Source organism: Microcaecilia unicolor, chromosome 9 (assembly GCF_901765095.1).
Source record: "Microcaecilia unicolor chromosome 9, aMicUni1.1, whole genome shotgun sequence".
NCBI lineage: Eukaryota > Metazoa > Chordata > Amphibia > Gymnophiona > Siphonopidae > Microcaecilia > Microcaecilia unicolor.
In genome coordinates this window covers 205,650,295-205,665,955 of record NC_044039.1, presented here as the reverse complement: position 1 = coordinate 205,665,955, position 15,661 = coordinate 205,650,295, and the positions used below count along the sequence as shown (strand labels likewise).

The following is a 15,661-nucleotide window of genomic DNA, read 5'->3' as shown; positions in this document are numbered from 1 at the left end:
ATTTGTAATTGTTTTAGTGCTTGTCCCAAGCCTTCTTGGACTCAGAGAGGTGAGGGACGGAAAGAGGTTCTAGAACTAACTGATGTGAGTAGAAAAACTAGATAAGCTACACAATGTTTTCTATTGTCATGCCCTATGTTTCATTAACATCAATGGCTACATGTGTTACTGGCTGACGTTACTGCAGATTTAGTAACCTCTTAGTAACTTAAATGAGTACAAAGCTATAATAAGATCATTTAAAAAATCATTAGATATATACTGTAGTACTGAATTCCAATATAAAAACCAAAATTATACTTTCAATTTTATCACAACAATGGAAACAATAATACGCCCTACCTTGTGCAAGCATATTGAACTCCAAGAACAGCGCTATGTGATAAAGCTCCATAGCTTCTTCAGCCCTTGCCATGTTCGGCTTTCCAGCTACAAGAGCCTGAACTTCACTTAGACTTCCCACAGATGAGCTACAGTGCAAAACAAAGGTGAGGTCCACTACATCCGTATACATACAATGCAAAATGACTTTAGCATATTTTTTTGGTATGATGGTTTCATCCAGTATAATTCTAGTTGGAGTCCGCAGTGTTCGGTCTGTAATCTCTTCACCTGTCCGTATTCTCCTCTGCAGTAAGTTTCGGAAAAATGGAGATCGAGCTGAAAGAACAGCTTTGTGAGCTCTGAGCTCTTCTTCAAGGCAGTTCTGATTTCCACCAAAAGCTTCGACCAGGTCAGAGTCTGATGAAAAGCTAAGAACAGCATCATAGTAACACATGTAATCAAACAATCCACGCATGTCTACATCTAAAGAATTAGGTGTTCCAAACTCTTCACTAAGCTGCACAAGAATATCAACATTTTGGAACCTGGAGTCTTCCATTCCAAATTCTCCTGTGTACAGGTAGTGTAAGAGGGCAGAAAACATTGGCATATCTATACCTGAAGTATTGATATCCATTATTATTTCTGCACCATATTCTGGTGAGGATGAGAGCAACGCTTTAAAAAATGGACATCTTGCTGCCAAAATGGCACGATGCACAGGAAAGCATGTTTCCTGAAATATTAAATCCACATCTGTACAGTATTTGTATTCGTAAAGGTCAGCCATGTCCTTTTGCAATGTCCTGGTTTCTGGTCTTGCCAAACTCGCTTGCAGAGAAAGATCCTTTAAAGCTGAAGTTCCTTCAAACTCTTCCACCAATGCATTAACATCTCTTACATCCCAGCCAGAGAGGAGTTCTCGCATCTGTTTGGCATGATCAGCAGACCGGTTGGATTTCCGACGTTTAATAAATTTCTTTTTGAGTGTGGCAAGGCCAGATGTTTTCTTTTTCTTGTCTTGGGGTTTTTCGTGGCTGTGGTCAAGGCTATATAATTTTGACTCATAGCCATAGCCTTGATGAGAGTAGGATGATGTGCCTGAAGATTAAAGAAAAACATTACATAGTTAAATGTTTCAGTCATGGATTAAAAAATTGCCCCAAAATTAAATATTGAATACATAAATGGAAAAATGTATGTTATTTAAATTAATTTATCTTTTCATCACATAATTTTGAATAATTATTTGTAAATGTTTTCCTTCTGTGTAAAAATAATTAGGATATGAGTCTTTACAGAATTTCCAAAACACATATCCTCATTATTTAACCAACGTAGCCGTATTTTGCTTTAGCCCTTCCTTACATGACAAAATTTAGGATACCTTAAAACTGTAAAAGAGAGGTTCATGTCTAGATCCTTCACTATATTTCAGAATACCATAACTTTGTAGGGAAAAGCAGAAAAACAGTAACTGTTAAATCAAATGAACATCCCCTCCTAAAAGGACAAACCACAAATTTGATCCTACACATTTCAACCACTTTTAACAGAGTTGGCTTTACTTGCTATTTAAATAAATTCAGAGGAAAAAACATCTTGCTTTACAAAAGAACACAGCGGCATACAGTATCAGAATACATAGAAAAGAAAGCCAAAAAAATCAACAGGAATGTGCTCAGTCGAACATCAAACATATAAACGGCGAGTGACCGTACTCACTCGCAAATGCGCAGTACAGACTTCCCTCTCTGCCTTGCCCCCGCTTCAATACACGATGATGGGGGCGGGACCGAGAGGGAAGTCTCTACTGGCATGCTGCAGACGTCGGAACCGCTCCCCCTCCCCCCGAGTCGCTGCCGCCCCTCCATCTGGCCCGACCACTGTGAACTTACATCACCACGCAGCAGCAGGCACATCAGCAAAGCTGCCGTCGGGCTTCCTTCTCTGCCTTTGTCCCGCCCTCGCCGACGTTACGTCACACGAGGGCGGGACACAGGCAGAGAAGAAAGCCCGCCCCGACGGTAGCTTTGCTGATGTGCCTGCTGCTGCGTGCTGATGTAAGTTTACAGAGCTGCTCGGGCCGGGTGGAGGGGCGGCGGCAGCGACTCCGGGGGGGGGAGGGGGGGCTCGGAACCCCCCCATTCCAAAAGTAGCCCGTTTTCACGGGCTCAACGGCTAGTACATAAATAAAACAGGAAGACCCAGGACCCTATATGCACTAATGTTTAGGAAGGGGAAGCATTAAAAGCAGCAAATGATCATTTCCCTCTCAATAGATGAGGTAGGGGATGCCATAACACAGGAGCCAGATTTAAAAAAAAAAAAAAGCCCAATAATGAGATATGGAGATCCAAGATGGTGACTGTATAGGACGTATCTGGGGACGCTCTGACTTACCCAGTTGTTGTTTTTTTTTTAGATTGCAGAGCAGTAAACTTTGCTCTGCATGGGCAGACGGAAGAGGAAGGTTCGGGGTGTCCCCCCCCCCCCAGGACCCTCACTTCAACAGGCAACACAAGCACTGTCAGGCTAGATGCAAAGCATCAATCAAGAAGGCAGAATGAGAATATGAAGAAAAACTTGCTGCACAGACAAAAAACTCATAGTAACACCTTTTATCCCCTTCCCATCCCAGAGACTCAGGCCATGTCGAATTATATTGCAGAAAATTTACAGAACGGGTCTATTCACTCTTCTACCTTGCTGGCTGGAGCAGGATTTTTCTTCATGGGGAAAAAAAGATGGCACCCTTTGTCCATGCATTGACTACCAGAGACTAAATGCCATTACGATGATGAACAGACACTTCTGCTAATCTCTGAGCTCTGTGAATGTCTTCAGGGTGCCCGGGTCTTTACCAAGTTGGACCTGAGAGGGGCATATAACTTGATACTAATTATTTCAGATCAGGGCCTTAAGATGGATCACGCCAATGTGTCAGCTATCCTTGATTGGCCTCGCCCCCAAGGGCGTAAAGCACTGCAACGCTTCTTAGGCTTTGCAAATTATTACTGACAACTAGTAAAAGAGGCCCGTTTCAGAGCAAATGAAACGGGCACTAGCAAGGTTTTCATCGCCATCACCCCCCCCCCCCCTCCGTGGCCAACCCCTTCATTGTTCTGCCATTGCTCCACCCCCAACGTCATGACGTTTGACGCGAGGGCGGGGCCCGGAGCTATTTCCCACCCCCCCGCCTCCCTCCCTGCCAACCCCTTTGTCGGTCTGCCATTGCTCCGCCCTCGAGGGCGGGGCCTGGAGCGATTTTGGTGGCTTCACCACCACGAACCTTCGAACCTTTTTGAAGGAAGTCAGGGCTTGGCTTCACTGACGTCAGTGTCCTCAGAAAGTTGAGGGTGAGTTTTATTATAGTAGATTTGTCCAGAATTACTCTTCTGTAACGGCTCCACTCATCACCCTTACTCGAAGGCTAATACTCAGGAGTGGACCATGGAAGCGCTTGAAGCCTTCGAGTATCTGAAGAATGCCTTTACCTCAGCCCCTAATCTCCAGCATCCTAACCTGAGAAGCCTTTCTATGTGGACGTAGATGCTTCCCCATCGAGGCCAGGGCTATTCTCTCTCAGGCCAACAACGTGGGCAAGATGTTACCTTGTGCCTTCTTCTCCAAGAAAGTTTCCCCAGCTAAGAGGACTATACCATAGGAGTCCGAGAATTATTAGCCATCAAGATGACTTTGGAGGAATGGCATCATCTTCTCAAAGGAGCCAGACATCCTTTCACTGTGACCATCAATCACAAGAACCTGTTTACTTACAGGAAGCTCGGCAGCTTAATCCCCTGGAAGGCTTGATGGCCCTTGTTCTTTGCTCGTTTTGGTTTCCAGGTTGTCTTTTGCCCAGCTGAGAAGAACCTCTGGGTCAACATTCTCTCTTGTTCATTTCCACATTCCAAAGAGACTCCTGAGTTAGGTTATAGATCCTGCTAAAATTCTTGCGCAGCAGCTACACTGATTCAACCTGAAGGGAGAAATGATAGAGGCAGTGGTGTGCTGGAGCAGGCTCTCACAGGCTCGCAAGAGCCGGTTTTTAAGAATTTTGGGAGCCAGTTGTTAAAGTAGGGCCCTCCATGGCTACTTTAACAACTGGCTCCCAAAATGTGGGCTTGGGCCCCCTGCTGAATTCTCTTTTACTTTACTGGTGGGGATGCTGAGCCCTGCCAGCCAAGTAAATAGACTGCTGCTGCTCCTAGCTCTCTGTTTCCAGCTCTGAGCAGCAGGCTGGGACTTCTCGAGCATGTGAAAGAAGTTCCAGCATGCTGCTCAGAGCAAGACATTGGAAGTGGTGGCAGTCCATTTATTGGCTGCCAGCAAAGGTATGCCTAGCGTGCCTGCACAAAGGGAGGGAGGAGAGAGAGGCAAGTTTTGTTTTCAACCCCCCCCCCCCCCCCGGCCACCCTGGCCCTTACAACTGCAGAGCTGGCTACGTCCAAGAGCCTGTTAAAAATTTACCAGCACACCCCTGGATAGAGGTCTATAAAATAATGAGTGGAGTGGGACGGGTAGACGTGAATCATTTGTTTACTCTTTCCAAAAATACTAGGATTAGGCGGCATGCGACGAAGCTACAAGGTAGTAAATTTAATACGAATTGGAGAAAATTTTTCTTCACTCAATGTGTAATTAAACTCTGGAAATCATTGTCAGAGAATGTGGTAAAGGCAGTTAGGTTAGCGGGGTTTAAAAAAGGTCTGGACGGCTTCCTAAAGGAAAAGTCCATAGACCATTGTTAAAATTGACTTGGGGAAAATCCACTGCTTATTTCTGGGATAAGCAGCATAAAATGTATTGAACTTTTTCGGGATCTTGCCAGGTATTTGTGACCTGGATTGGCCACTATTGGAAACAGGATGCTGGGCTTGATGGACCTTTGGTCTGACCCAGTGTGGCAATACTTATGTACTTAAGACTGTTGTTTCCACGCACCTCTTGGACACAATACTGACATGGGGACATGATTCCAAGGGGGGCTGGGCATTCCGGTATTCAACAGACATACTGATGGCCAACCATGAAGAAGGATGTGGCTGATTTTGTGGGTTTCTTGTCCTGTCTGTGCCTGCCACAAGCCCTCCCACTCTCGGCCTTGGGGCCTACTTCAACCCCTCCCGGTGCCCCAAAAACCTTGGACCCACATAGCTATGGATTTTGTAACAGACCTCTCTGATTCTGATGGGTTTTCCACTATTTGGGTAGTCACTGACTGATTTTCAAAGATGGCACATTTCATCCCATTACTTGGGTTACCGATAGCTCCTGCTTTGGCATGCCAATTTCTCAAGGAAATCTTCCATCTCCATGGGTTACTTGCTTCTATTGTGTCTGATCGTGGTGTTCAGTTTACATCCAAGTTTTGGCAGAGTTTATGTAAATCTCTGCATATTACCCTGAACTTTTCATCTGAATATCATCCGCAAACCAATGGCCAAACTGAACGAGTCAACCAGATCCTAAAGACTTTCCTGTGCAGCTACGTATCTATTCTGCAAAATGATGTGGTCTCAATTATTAACCGTGGCTAAGTTCACCTATAATAATCATGTGAGCGAGTCCTCCAGAATCTCTCTATTCTAGGTTGTATTTGGATGACACCCTAGGATACCTCTGCCTATAGCTGATGCTGTTGCAGTACCGGCTGCTAAATCAGCCACCATATCTTACAGTGGAAGAAGGCAAAAAGACTCAAGCCGCAGGCCGATAAGAAGAGACATCCTGCTCGATTTCAGCCCGGAGATCTGGTTTGGCCAATCACTCAGAAGTTAGGACTGAAAGTTTCCTTTACTAAGTTTGCACCCAGGTTTACTGGACCATATCCGATTCTTCGCAAAGTGTCCTATCAACTATGATTGCCACCTACATTATGGGTGCCTAATGTCTTCCATGTATCTCTGCTCAAACCTGTGATACTGAATCAGAGGAGGAAAAAGCCATCTGTTCCTTCTGCAGTATCTGTGGATCCTGACGAGAAGGATGAGGTCCAGGACATTTTGGACTCTAGGAAAGTCTGGGCAGACTTCAATACACACATACACATAGAAGCACGAAGCTAACTCACATTCCACTTCCCCAACTACCAGGGTGTATGATACAAGACAGTTCACTCATCAGGCTTCACCTACCTATGCACTAAGGCTGGAATGCACTCCCTGGGCCTTCTGCAGTTGCTGCTCTCTGCCTCTTTGCCTTGCAACAGGTCATCCTGGTTCCAGCGTCCTGCACAGCTCCAGCTTCCAGTCCTGGTTCTAGATTTCAGCACAGCCTCTGCTTCCAGCTCCAACACAGCTTGTGCTTCTAGCCAAGCTCCTACTTCCAGCTCTAGCACAGCTTCTGCTTCTAGTACAGCTCTTGCTTCCAAGACCTGGTTCCAGCTTCCAGCAAAACTCCTTCTTCCAGTCCAGGTTTCAGCTCCCAGCACAGCTTCCAGTTCTGGTTCCTTTAGCAGGGACTCGCCTACCTATTACTAGAGTCTGTCTGTCCCCTGGGCAAGCAGGCAGTACTGATCCACTGTGGTCCAAGGACTCACTCACTCTGAAACGTAACAGTATGGAAGGGAAAATGGCTGCATAGTTTTCAGATTATATATGCATTATCATTTGTTTTTAGTGTTATACTCTTTTATGTTTATATATCGTTTTTATTTGTAGACTCCTGATGTAGGCCCTTTGGCCGAAACACAACGTTGTGTCGAGACAATATACTGATTAATAAAGTTTGGTTCATCTTCACTCTGGAACTCCTGGTTTTTTACCCACTGTTTTGTTGTATTGAAGCCAACAACGAGGAAAAAAAAGGGGCACTTAAAATTGGAGAAAAAGTCCACTAAGAAATAAAGGGAGTATGTACTCAACAAACAAACAAACAAACAAACAAAAAAGGGTAAAAATAAGGAAAGATATTGGGGGGGGGGGGGGGGGGGGGGGGGGAACTACGAGGGAAGGCATCTCAGGAGAACAGAAAAATATGCTGAAGAGAAAACTGGAGGAGTGGCCTAGTGGTTAGGGTGGTGGATTCTGGTCCTGGGGAACTAAGGAACTAGTACCTGTATATAATATGTAAGCCGCATTGAGCCTGCCATGAGTGGGAAAGTGTGGGGTACAAATAAAAGAAACCAAAACGTGACTTCTCTGAGGATTTAGAAAGACTGCTGATCCCATGCTCTCGAGTCAGGCGGGAAGGCACCAGTGCATGCACAGTGGGAGCTCTGCCTGAAGCTATTAAAGGAATGGTAGGCAGCGTTTACACATCAGGCTCTGTGGACGTCACCCACATGCGAGAATTAAATGACTTGTTTGTCCTCAGAGAAAGAGTTGAATCCTTTAGTTTCTTTGTCAACTCCAGGCTCCGCTCATTCTGCCTTGCCTCACCCTATGCCTGGAATAATCTTCCTTTACCCATACGCCAGGCCCCCTCCCTACCCATCTTCAAATCTCTGCTTAAAACTCACCTCTTCAATGCTGCCTTCGGCGCCTAACCGCTCGAGAAATATAAAATACCCCAATCTATCCACCCTATCAGATTAACTGTTCACTCGTCCTCTAGATTGTTCACTTGTCCTTAGTTTGTTCTCTTGTCGTTTAGATTGTAAGCTCTTTGAGCAGGGACTGTCCTTCTATGTTTGAATTGTACAGCGCTGTGTATTTATTTATTTATATGTACCTTCTATCTTCTTATGTGGGCTTAACATGAGAGAATGCTTTTGTTATTTTTATAAAACACAATTCACAGCACTAAAGTGATAACAAAACTATGGGCACAAGATTATAAAACTAGAAACTGTATATAACTTACACATAGAATAAGTTACCTATACTCAAATATCTGAAATTCAGAGATGTATTTAATATATATGATTTGAAAAATGTTTTTGACCTCAGCGGTGCAGTTCACACAGATCAATACTTTACTGCAGAGCCCTTTGCACACAAATCGTCATAGGTCAGATTTTAGCATATTTTTAGCATTTTAACTTTATATCTTCTCTTCACTTTATACAAAAATATTAAAAAGCTGTATACTCATCTGGTACAACAAAGAAGTCGGCTAGGGGATACTGTTCTGACATGGCACATGTTTCTCAAGAAGCTGTTATCAAGGAAACCCCCCCCCCCCCCCCTTGTGTAGCTGAACCTAACCGTCTTCTGACTATTCTTCCTTCAAAGGAAGTTAATGGAGAAATTACATGGACTCTAGGTGAATTGAGTCTAGATTTTCCTTCCAACCACAGATTCAGCGCCTGATTCGAACTTCATTCTTTAAATTATATCATTCGAGTAGACTGTGTCATCTACTTCCAGCAGTAGATTTTGTAGTTGAGGCTATGGTGCTAACTGGCCTAGACTATTGTAATATTGTATATTTGGAATTTCCAGCAACTTGTATCCACTCCTTTAAAAATATGCAGAAATCAGCAGTACACCTCATCTTGGTTTATTGAAATATGATCACCTAAGTGGTTGAAATGGCTACGGTAGCGTTTAGGGTGAAATTTAAATTGTTGATGTTAGTTCATCAAGCTTTGTTTTCATGATACTACTGTGCATTTGAAGAATGCTATGAAAACATTTTGATCGGATGTGACTAGGAAAGGGTCAATTTCGATTGCTGGGCCTCTGAATGGAATCAATTGCCAGCTGGACTAAAGCACGAGACTCACTTGCTGGCATTTAAACATCCATTGAAGGCACATTTGGGCTTGGTCTTTTCTGCATTGTTGGAAGTAGGTTCAAAAAGCGATTTTTTTGGTATATTTTGATTTGTATATTTTATGTACGTACATTGTACCTCGCCCCGGGTAAGGCAGGTTAAAAATAATAAATCTAAATCATGTCTTACCTAATAATTTTCTTTCCTTTAGTCAACTACACTGTTCTGCTCAGGTGGGTGTCATCCCCCTCCTATCAGCAGATGGAGGTAGAGAAAAAAAAAAACCTAAGTTTATCAGTGACCTCACCAGTATTAGCTGGTGGTGCTCCCTGGAAAGATCCAGTATTCACCTGCCAAAGTAGCAGAAGGTCCCTTTTTAAATGAACCTATGCACCATTAACCACAGGAGCTGCAACGAACAGCATGCAAGCGTAACACCAGAGTGGCACTCTCACAATCCTGCACACCACAGAGTGGCACTTGATACCCTACATACTCCAGGATATAGCTATATCACGGGAGACCCATATTGGTGGAAATTGTAACACTTGTGATCTGACTCTCTACATTTTACCTTTCTTACACTGAAAGGGAAATTGAAGAGTACATCCAGAGTCGGGGGGCCCAGTCCTTCTGAAGGCAGGTTGCAGAAACAATGTAGCTGGCTAAAGGAAAGAAAATTATCAGGTAAGACAATTTCTCCTTCCTTAGCAGCAGCTCCATTGTTCTACTCAAGTGGGATGTACTGAAGCAGATCTACTGGGTGGAGAAGACAAGGCCCCCTTTAATGACAGCTCTGCCAAAGTCTGAATGGACCCTGGCTGCCACGTCCAATCTGTAATGCTTAACAAATAAATGGCGCAATGACCAAGTTGCTGCCCTACAAATTTCTTCAGGAGCCATTGCCCGGGCCTCTAACACCAGACGTCATGACTTACCATATGCTGAGGTAGACAAACACTAGATCTTTCCAGAGACCACCACCAACTAATACTGATGAGATCACTGGCAAAAGTCAGTTTTTTTTTCCTCTACCTCCATCTGCTGGTAGGAGGGGATAACACCCACTTGTGCAGAACAACGGAGCTGATGAAAAGGAAGCAGTGATTAGCGTGCACTTTATCAAGCCACCGCATTAACTGCTAGCATATACTAATTTTTGCTTGGCTGCCTAATGCATTTTAGCAAAGGGCTCTTTAAGTGTAGGTTTACTATGTTTGTGATAAGATGTAATTGTAACTATATTATTTTTTAAAAATTAGACATGTTTAGTATTTATTTTAAACCACATTTAAATTCGATTTACATGAAAATCCAATTTGTTATAATCATTCATTTTTACTACCCAGGTCAAAGGATCCTTTCTTCTACATCATACTGAAGGCATTTACAATACTTAACGCTGCTGACATCCTGTGAGTTTTGAGGCAAATGCTTTCAAATATTCAGCTGTCAAAATCTTCATTTTGGAAAATAAATAAAGGCTATTTTGTTGAATTGGCCCTCTTGCATCTGCAGAAAAGCTGTAGGCTACAACCAAAGTAGTGATGCATTCAAACCCCAGAGACTGCTGCAAACCTCTGCTATCACACCAAGAGATTTCAGCTCAAAAGATGTCTTCAGTTCAATCCTGTTTAACAAGATCCTCAAATATTAGGCCACCAGCGGAGGGGTGGTGCAGAGAGTGCTGTGCTGTAGGTGGGAAATAGCAGAAAACCAGGCAGCAATCAGGGGCGTAGCCAGACCTCAACGGAGGGGGGGCAGGACCCAAAAGGGGGGCACATTTTGGCCCACCTCCCTGCCGACACCTCGCCCCCCCCCCGTGGAAGTTACCGTCTCCATGCCCCCCCCCCCCCCCCGCCACTGCGAAGATACCTTAGCTGGTGGGAGTCCCCAGCTCCCACCAGCTAAAGCATTTGTCCCACACTGGTCTCACATTGCCTGGTGCCCTGTTCTGTTTTTAGGCGCTGTGCATACTGGTTTTAATGAAAATTGAGCATGCTTGAGAATGCTCAGTTTCATTAAAACAAGTGTGCACAGTGACTGAAAGCAGGACAGGGAACCAGGCAATGTGAGACCAGCACGGAACAAACTCTTTAGCTGGTGGGGGTTGGGACCCCTGTCAGCCAAACAGGGGCCCCAGAGCCAATTTGGGGGGGCCATAGCTACGCCACTGGTAAAAATAGTGCGCATAAAACATCAACTGCTCAGAAGAATCAGAATCTTAACGACAATCCGAAACAACCAAGTATTTTAAGGAGTCACTTTTGAATTCAGATTATATCGTCTTTTAAGGAAATTATTTTTCACTAAGGAGTCCTTTTACTAAAGCTTAGCAAGAGCTAAATGCTAAGAAGCCCACTTTATACCTACAGGCTTCTAAGCATTTAGGGGTCCTTTTACTAAGCCACGTTAGAAAGTGGCCAGCGCTGCAATCGGTGCATGGGATTGCATATGCTCCGGCCACTTTCTAGCAAGGCTGAAAAATGGTCATTGCGCTAATTTCCCCATTAGCGCATGGCCATTACCGCCGGGAGCCCTTACCGGCACCTAATTAGGAGGCGATAAGGGCTCCTGTGATAAACGTGTAGCGTGCGGCAATGTACCCGCACTACCCAATTAGCGCAGGCACACCTACTCTATGCCCTCCCCAGACACGCCTCCTGTGGCATAAAAATTTAAAATATTTTACCGTGGGAGTAGCACATGCTGACGGCCAAACTACTGTGGGATGCCTCAGCACATCCTGCGGTAGGCCCATGTTAGGCCTGCCACACCTTAGTAAAACACTAATTCTGTTAGCAAATGTTAAGCTTTAGTAAAAGGTCCTCTATGCTATTAGCATGACAGCTTTGGTCTTATTTAATGTAAGAAGTTAACAAATTACCTATAAATGTTGCTGTGTCTGCAAGTTTCCCCTACCCTTGGGGAACACGAATGTGGGTAGTTAGATGCATTAGCACCCATGTTTTCAGTCACTCAGGCATCCCAGCCTGCAGGATCTTCTGCGTACAGTCCCATGATCCGTTTTGAACCCTCAGTCCTGGATCCAGCAGATTCCACTCATCCATTCCTGAAAATTAAGCATACATAATATTGAAAGTTGAAGCATTTTGTATTTAATTAGTTCTAACCTGTCCTGACAAAATGAACAAATTAACAAAAGTACAACCGCACCGTATAAGGAGAAATTAGACCTTACCTGTTAATTTGCTTTCCTTTAGTCCCTCTGGACCGGCCCAGGGTTGGACTGATGGGTTGTGCACACCTTCCAGCAGGTGGAGACTGAGAAACTTCTGACTCTAGAGAGACAATAAGAGCCCTGGCCATGCGACCCTAGCCTCAGTATTTAACTAACAAAGCAGAAAAGAAGAGAAAGACCCAACCTTCTGTGGCCTGTGGAATCTAAGCAGCCAAGCAGTCATAAACCGCGCTTGAAGGATGGCAAAGCTGTGCAGCAAAGCTCACCAACAACTCCGCCAAGGAGAATTGGTATGGCTTAACAGGGTTTTGTTTCATTTTGTTTGTTTTTTTAATAATAAATAAATGAACTGTCAACTCGCAGAGCAACTCCGTCGTAGAACTCCGGAACTATGTACAAACAATCACTCTTCAAAGAACACGGGGGCCGGAGGGACTAAAGGAAAGCAAATTAGTAGGTAAGGTCTAATTTCTCCTTCCTTAGTGTCCTCTGGACCGGCCCAGGGTTGGACTGATGGGAAGCAAAGCAGTAGACCTAAAGGAGGGACCCAGCAAACCCACTGTGAGCACTCGAGTTGCAAAAATCACCTCCTGCCGACACTGTACATCCAGTCTATAGTGTCTAGAAAAGGAATGCAGCGAGGCTCATGTCGCCGCCTTACAAATGTCTGTGGGTGGCACCAAGAATCGCTCCACCCAAGAAGCTGCTTGTCCCCTTGTGGAGTGAGCCTTAACACCTTCCGGGACCGTTCTCCCGTCAAGCACATAAGCAGAAGCTATCATCTCTTTGAGCTGCCAAGAAATAGTGGGCTTAGAGGCGGCCAAACCTTTACGCTAACCAGAGTGGAGTACAAACAGACGATCCGTGCGCTGAAAGTCATCAGTAACCCTCAGATAGCGTTTAAGAACTCTCTTAATACCCAACGTACGCAACTAACTCTGAGACCCCATACCTGAGGAAGACCCCAGGACAGGAAGGAAGACCGACTGGGAGAGATGAAACCGTGACAGTACCTTAGGTAAGAAAGAAGGCACTGGGCGCAAAACCACGTGCTCCTTAGAAACTCCAAAAACGGAGGCCTACAGAAAAAGGCTTGCAGCTCCGAGACTCTCCGAGCAGAAGAAATGGCCACCAAAAACACGGTCTTAAGAGAAGTCCTTAAGGGAACAAGAAGACAACGGCTCAAAGGGAGGACTCGTCAGTGCGGAAAGCACCAGGTTGAGATCCCAAGCTGGAAAGGCAGTCCTGACTGGTGGAGGAAGAAGGCTGACCCCTTTCACAAAATGCGAAATGTCAGGAAGAGTAGCCAACGACGTACCTCGCACCTGGCCTCGGAAACAGGACAGTGATGCCACCTGTATCTTAAGGGACTGTGACAAGGCTACATCCCCGATGTATAGAGTGAAGCAGCAAAACCATGAACTACATTCCCAGAATGCATTTTCAGTCCTAGCAGTGAGATCCCAGGGGATAGGCAAGCTGGCCATATACCGTCTCTGACCACAAGAGGGAGGGTGAATGAAGGAGTCAGTTCCTGGGACCAGCAATCAGTATATCATGGTGCCCACCTGTAATAGGGTGGGGTGGGCTGAGAAGCAGGAGGAGGATTGGATGGAAGAGGGAATTAATCAGCCTGAGCAGGGGAAGGAGGAGAATGAAATGGGAGCTTGAGAGCTGAGGAAGGAGCCCCTGAAGGTTTGGAAACCTACATGATTTTGGAATTTATTTTGGCTTAAACCCTGCTTAAGTAGAGAAGCCTGTTTTTCTTTTGTGAAACCTGATTATTTTGAGAACCTCTGAAGTTGGAAGGCTTGTTTATGAAGGAGGGCTGTCTGGTGGGAAGAGGGGTTCAGTTCAGGAGGAGAGGAGCAATGCAGGCTGAAATACCTTGGGTTTGAGGAAGTCCCAAAAGTATTGCACCTCCTGGAAGTAAAGGCTGCTTGGTGATTAACTGTCTTGAGGGGAAATCCTGCTTGTGGGACAAGTACTATTTGTTGGTTACTGGCTGGGACAAAAAAAGCAGGGATTTCCAAAGGGCTCTTGCATTCCCCTCAGGGAAGGGGGCAAAGTCTTTGTGTAATTGGCTGATGTACTAAGCAAGACAGAACCGCCCTGCCTGAGAAGCAAGTCTCTACTCTGGAGTGAAGTTTTGTTTATGAATCTGGAAAATAAAGGAATGTTTTGAAGTATTTCCTGGTGGCAGTTTTGTGAAGTCCTGGCTATTCGCGGGAGGCGGCTTCCTCCCCCCATACTGGAGCAGCGGGCCCGTTTACAGGATGAGAGAGACAAGCCTTTATCAAAGCCACGCTGCACAAAATCTCCACCACCGAAGCCCGGAGGGGAGAAATACCACCACCTGCACACCAAGTCTCAAAAATCCTCCAGGTACGAATATAATTCAGGGACGTAGACCGACGCGACCAGAGCATGGTTGAAATCACCGGAGCGAAATAACCTCTCTTCGTTAAGCAAGCCCGTTCAAGGGCTGCAGAGGCTGAAGTTGCAGGCAAGATGGCCGACTTCCCTGCCACACCCGACGGGCCAGCCAGCTCCGCAGATGAACAGGAAGCCGCTAAGACAGGCGCAGCCTGCGAAGTGTTCGGGGGAAGGGGCGGCTCTGGTACAGCAATCGCGGTGCAAAATTTACACGCCCCGAGCGAACCTACTCCCCTGCGCTGGCACACAGCACAACGCTTTAACTTCTCTGCCACAGCATTGTTCGCTCTGCGCCCCTGTGAAGTTTGTTCTTTTTTTTTTTTACAAATGCAGCCGACGCTGAACGCGAGGAAGAGAGACAGCTGAAAAGAAACCAGCCATCCCGGCGGAGCTGCTTGCTCGTTCGTGCCACAGGGTTTTTTTCCCCCAAAACAGGAGCCGAAAGACGAGAGGAACTGAAGCAGGCTCACAAATCAGTGCAGCACAACGGAGCTGCTTGCTTGTTTGTGCCTGGGGGAGAGGAAAGTTAACAAATGGTGCTTTTTTTTTTCCCCAATCAAAAGCGAAAGTGGCTGCCTCTCCCAAAGACTAAACATCTTTCCTCAGAAGGGTTAGCCTTTCCCTGCACCAAAGGGAGATGAGGAGGGACCCGGGACCCCCCTCCCCGATTTAGCACCCCAGAGGCTGGAGATGAAAAAATTGCTCTCTTCCTAGCCTCTATGCTGGATTCCCCGGGCACAGACGGGTAATTTTTTTTTAAGTAGAGAAAGAGAGAGACTAATGGGCTTACCTTCTACTGCCTGCTGGAGACTGAGACTGGTCACATGGCCAGGGCTCTTATTGGCTCTCTAGAGTCAGAAGTTTCTCAGTCTCCACCTGCTGGAAGGCGTGCACAACCCATCAGTCCAACCCCCTGGACCGGTCCGGAGGGACGCTAAGGAAAAGGCAAATTATTTTTTTTAAGTCAAACTTTAATGTCTACAGGGTTCTATGAATATTCATTACTCTTTGCATCATTATACCTTGAGAACAACT

General features: G+C 45.5%; 1 protein-coding gene across 1 annotated transcript in view; it reads right to left on the bottom strand.

Annotated features, from left to right (window-relative positions):
* BTBD7 (BTB domain containing 7) overlaps positions 1-15,661 on the bottom strand; it is a 143,395-nt gene that overhangs the window by 84,462 nt on the left and 43,272 nt on the right. Inside the window, 3 exon segments of the mRNA XM_030215226.1 lie at positions 343-1,425; positions 11,876-11,907; positions 11,909-12,061. Of these exon segments, the coding sequence (XP_030071086.1) occupies positions 343-1,425; positions 11,876-11,907; positions 11,909-11,955 (1,162 nt within the window). The 5' untranslated portion in view covers positions 11,956-12,061.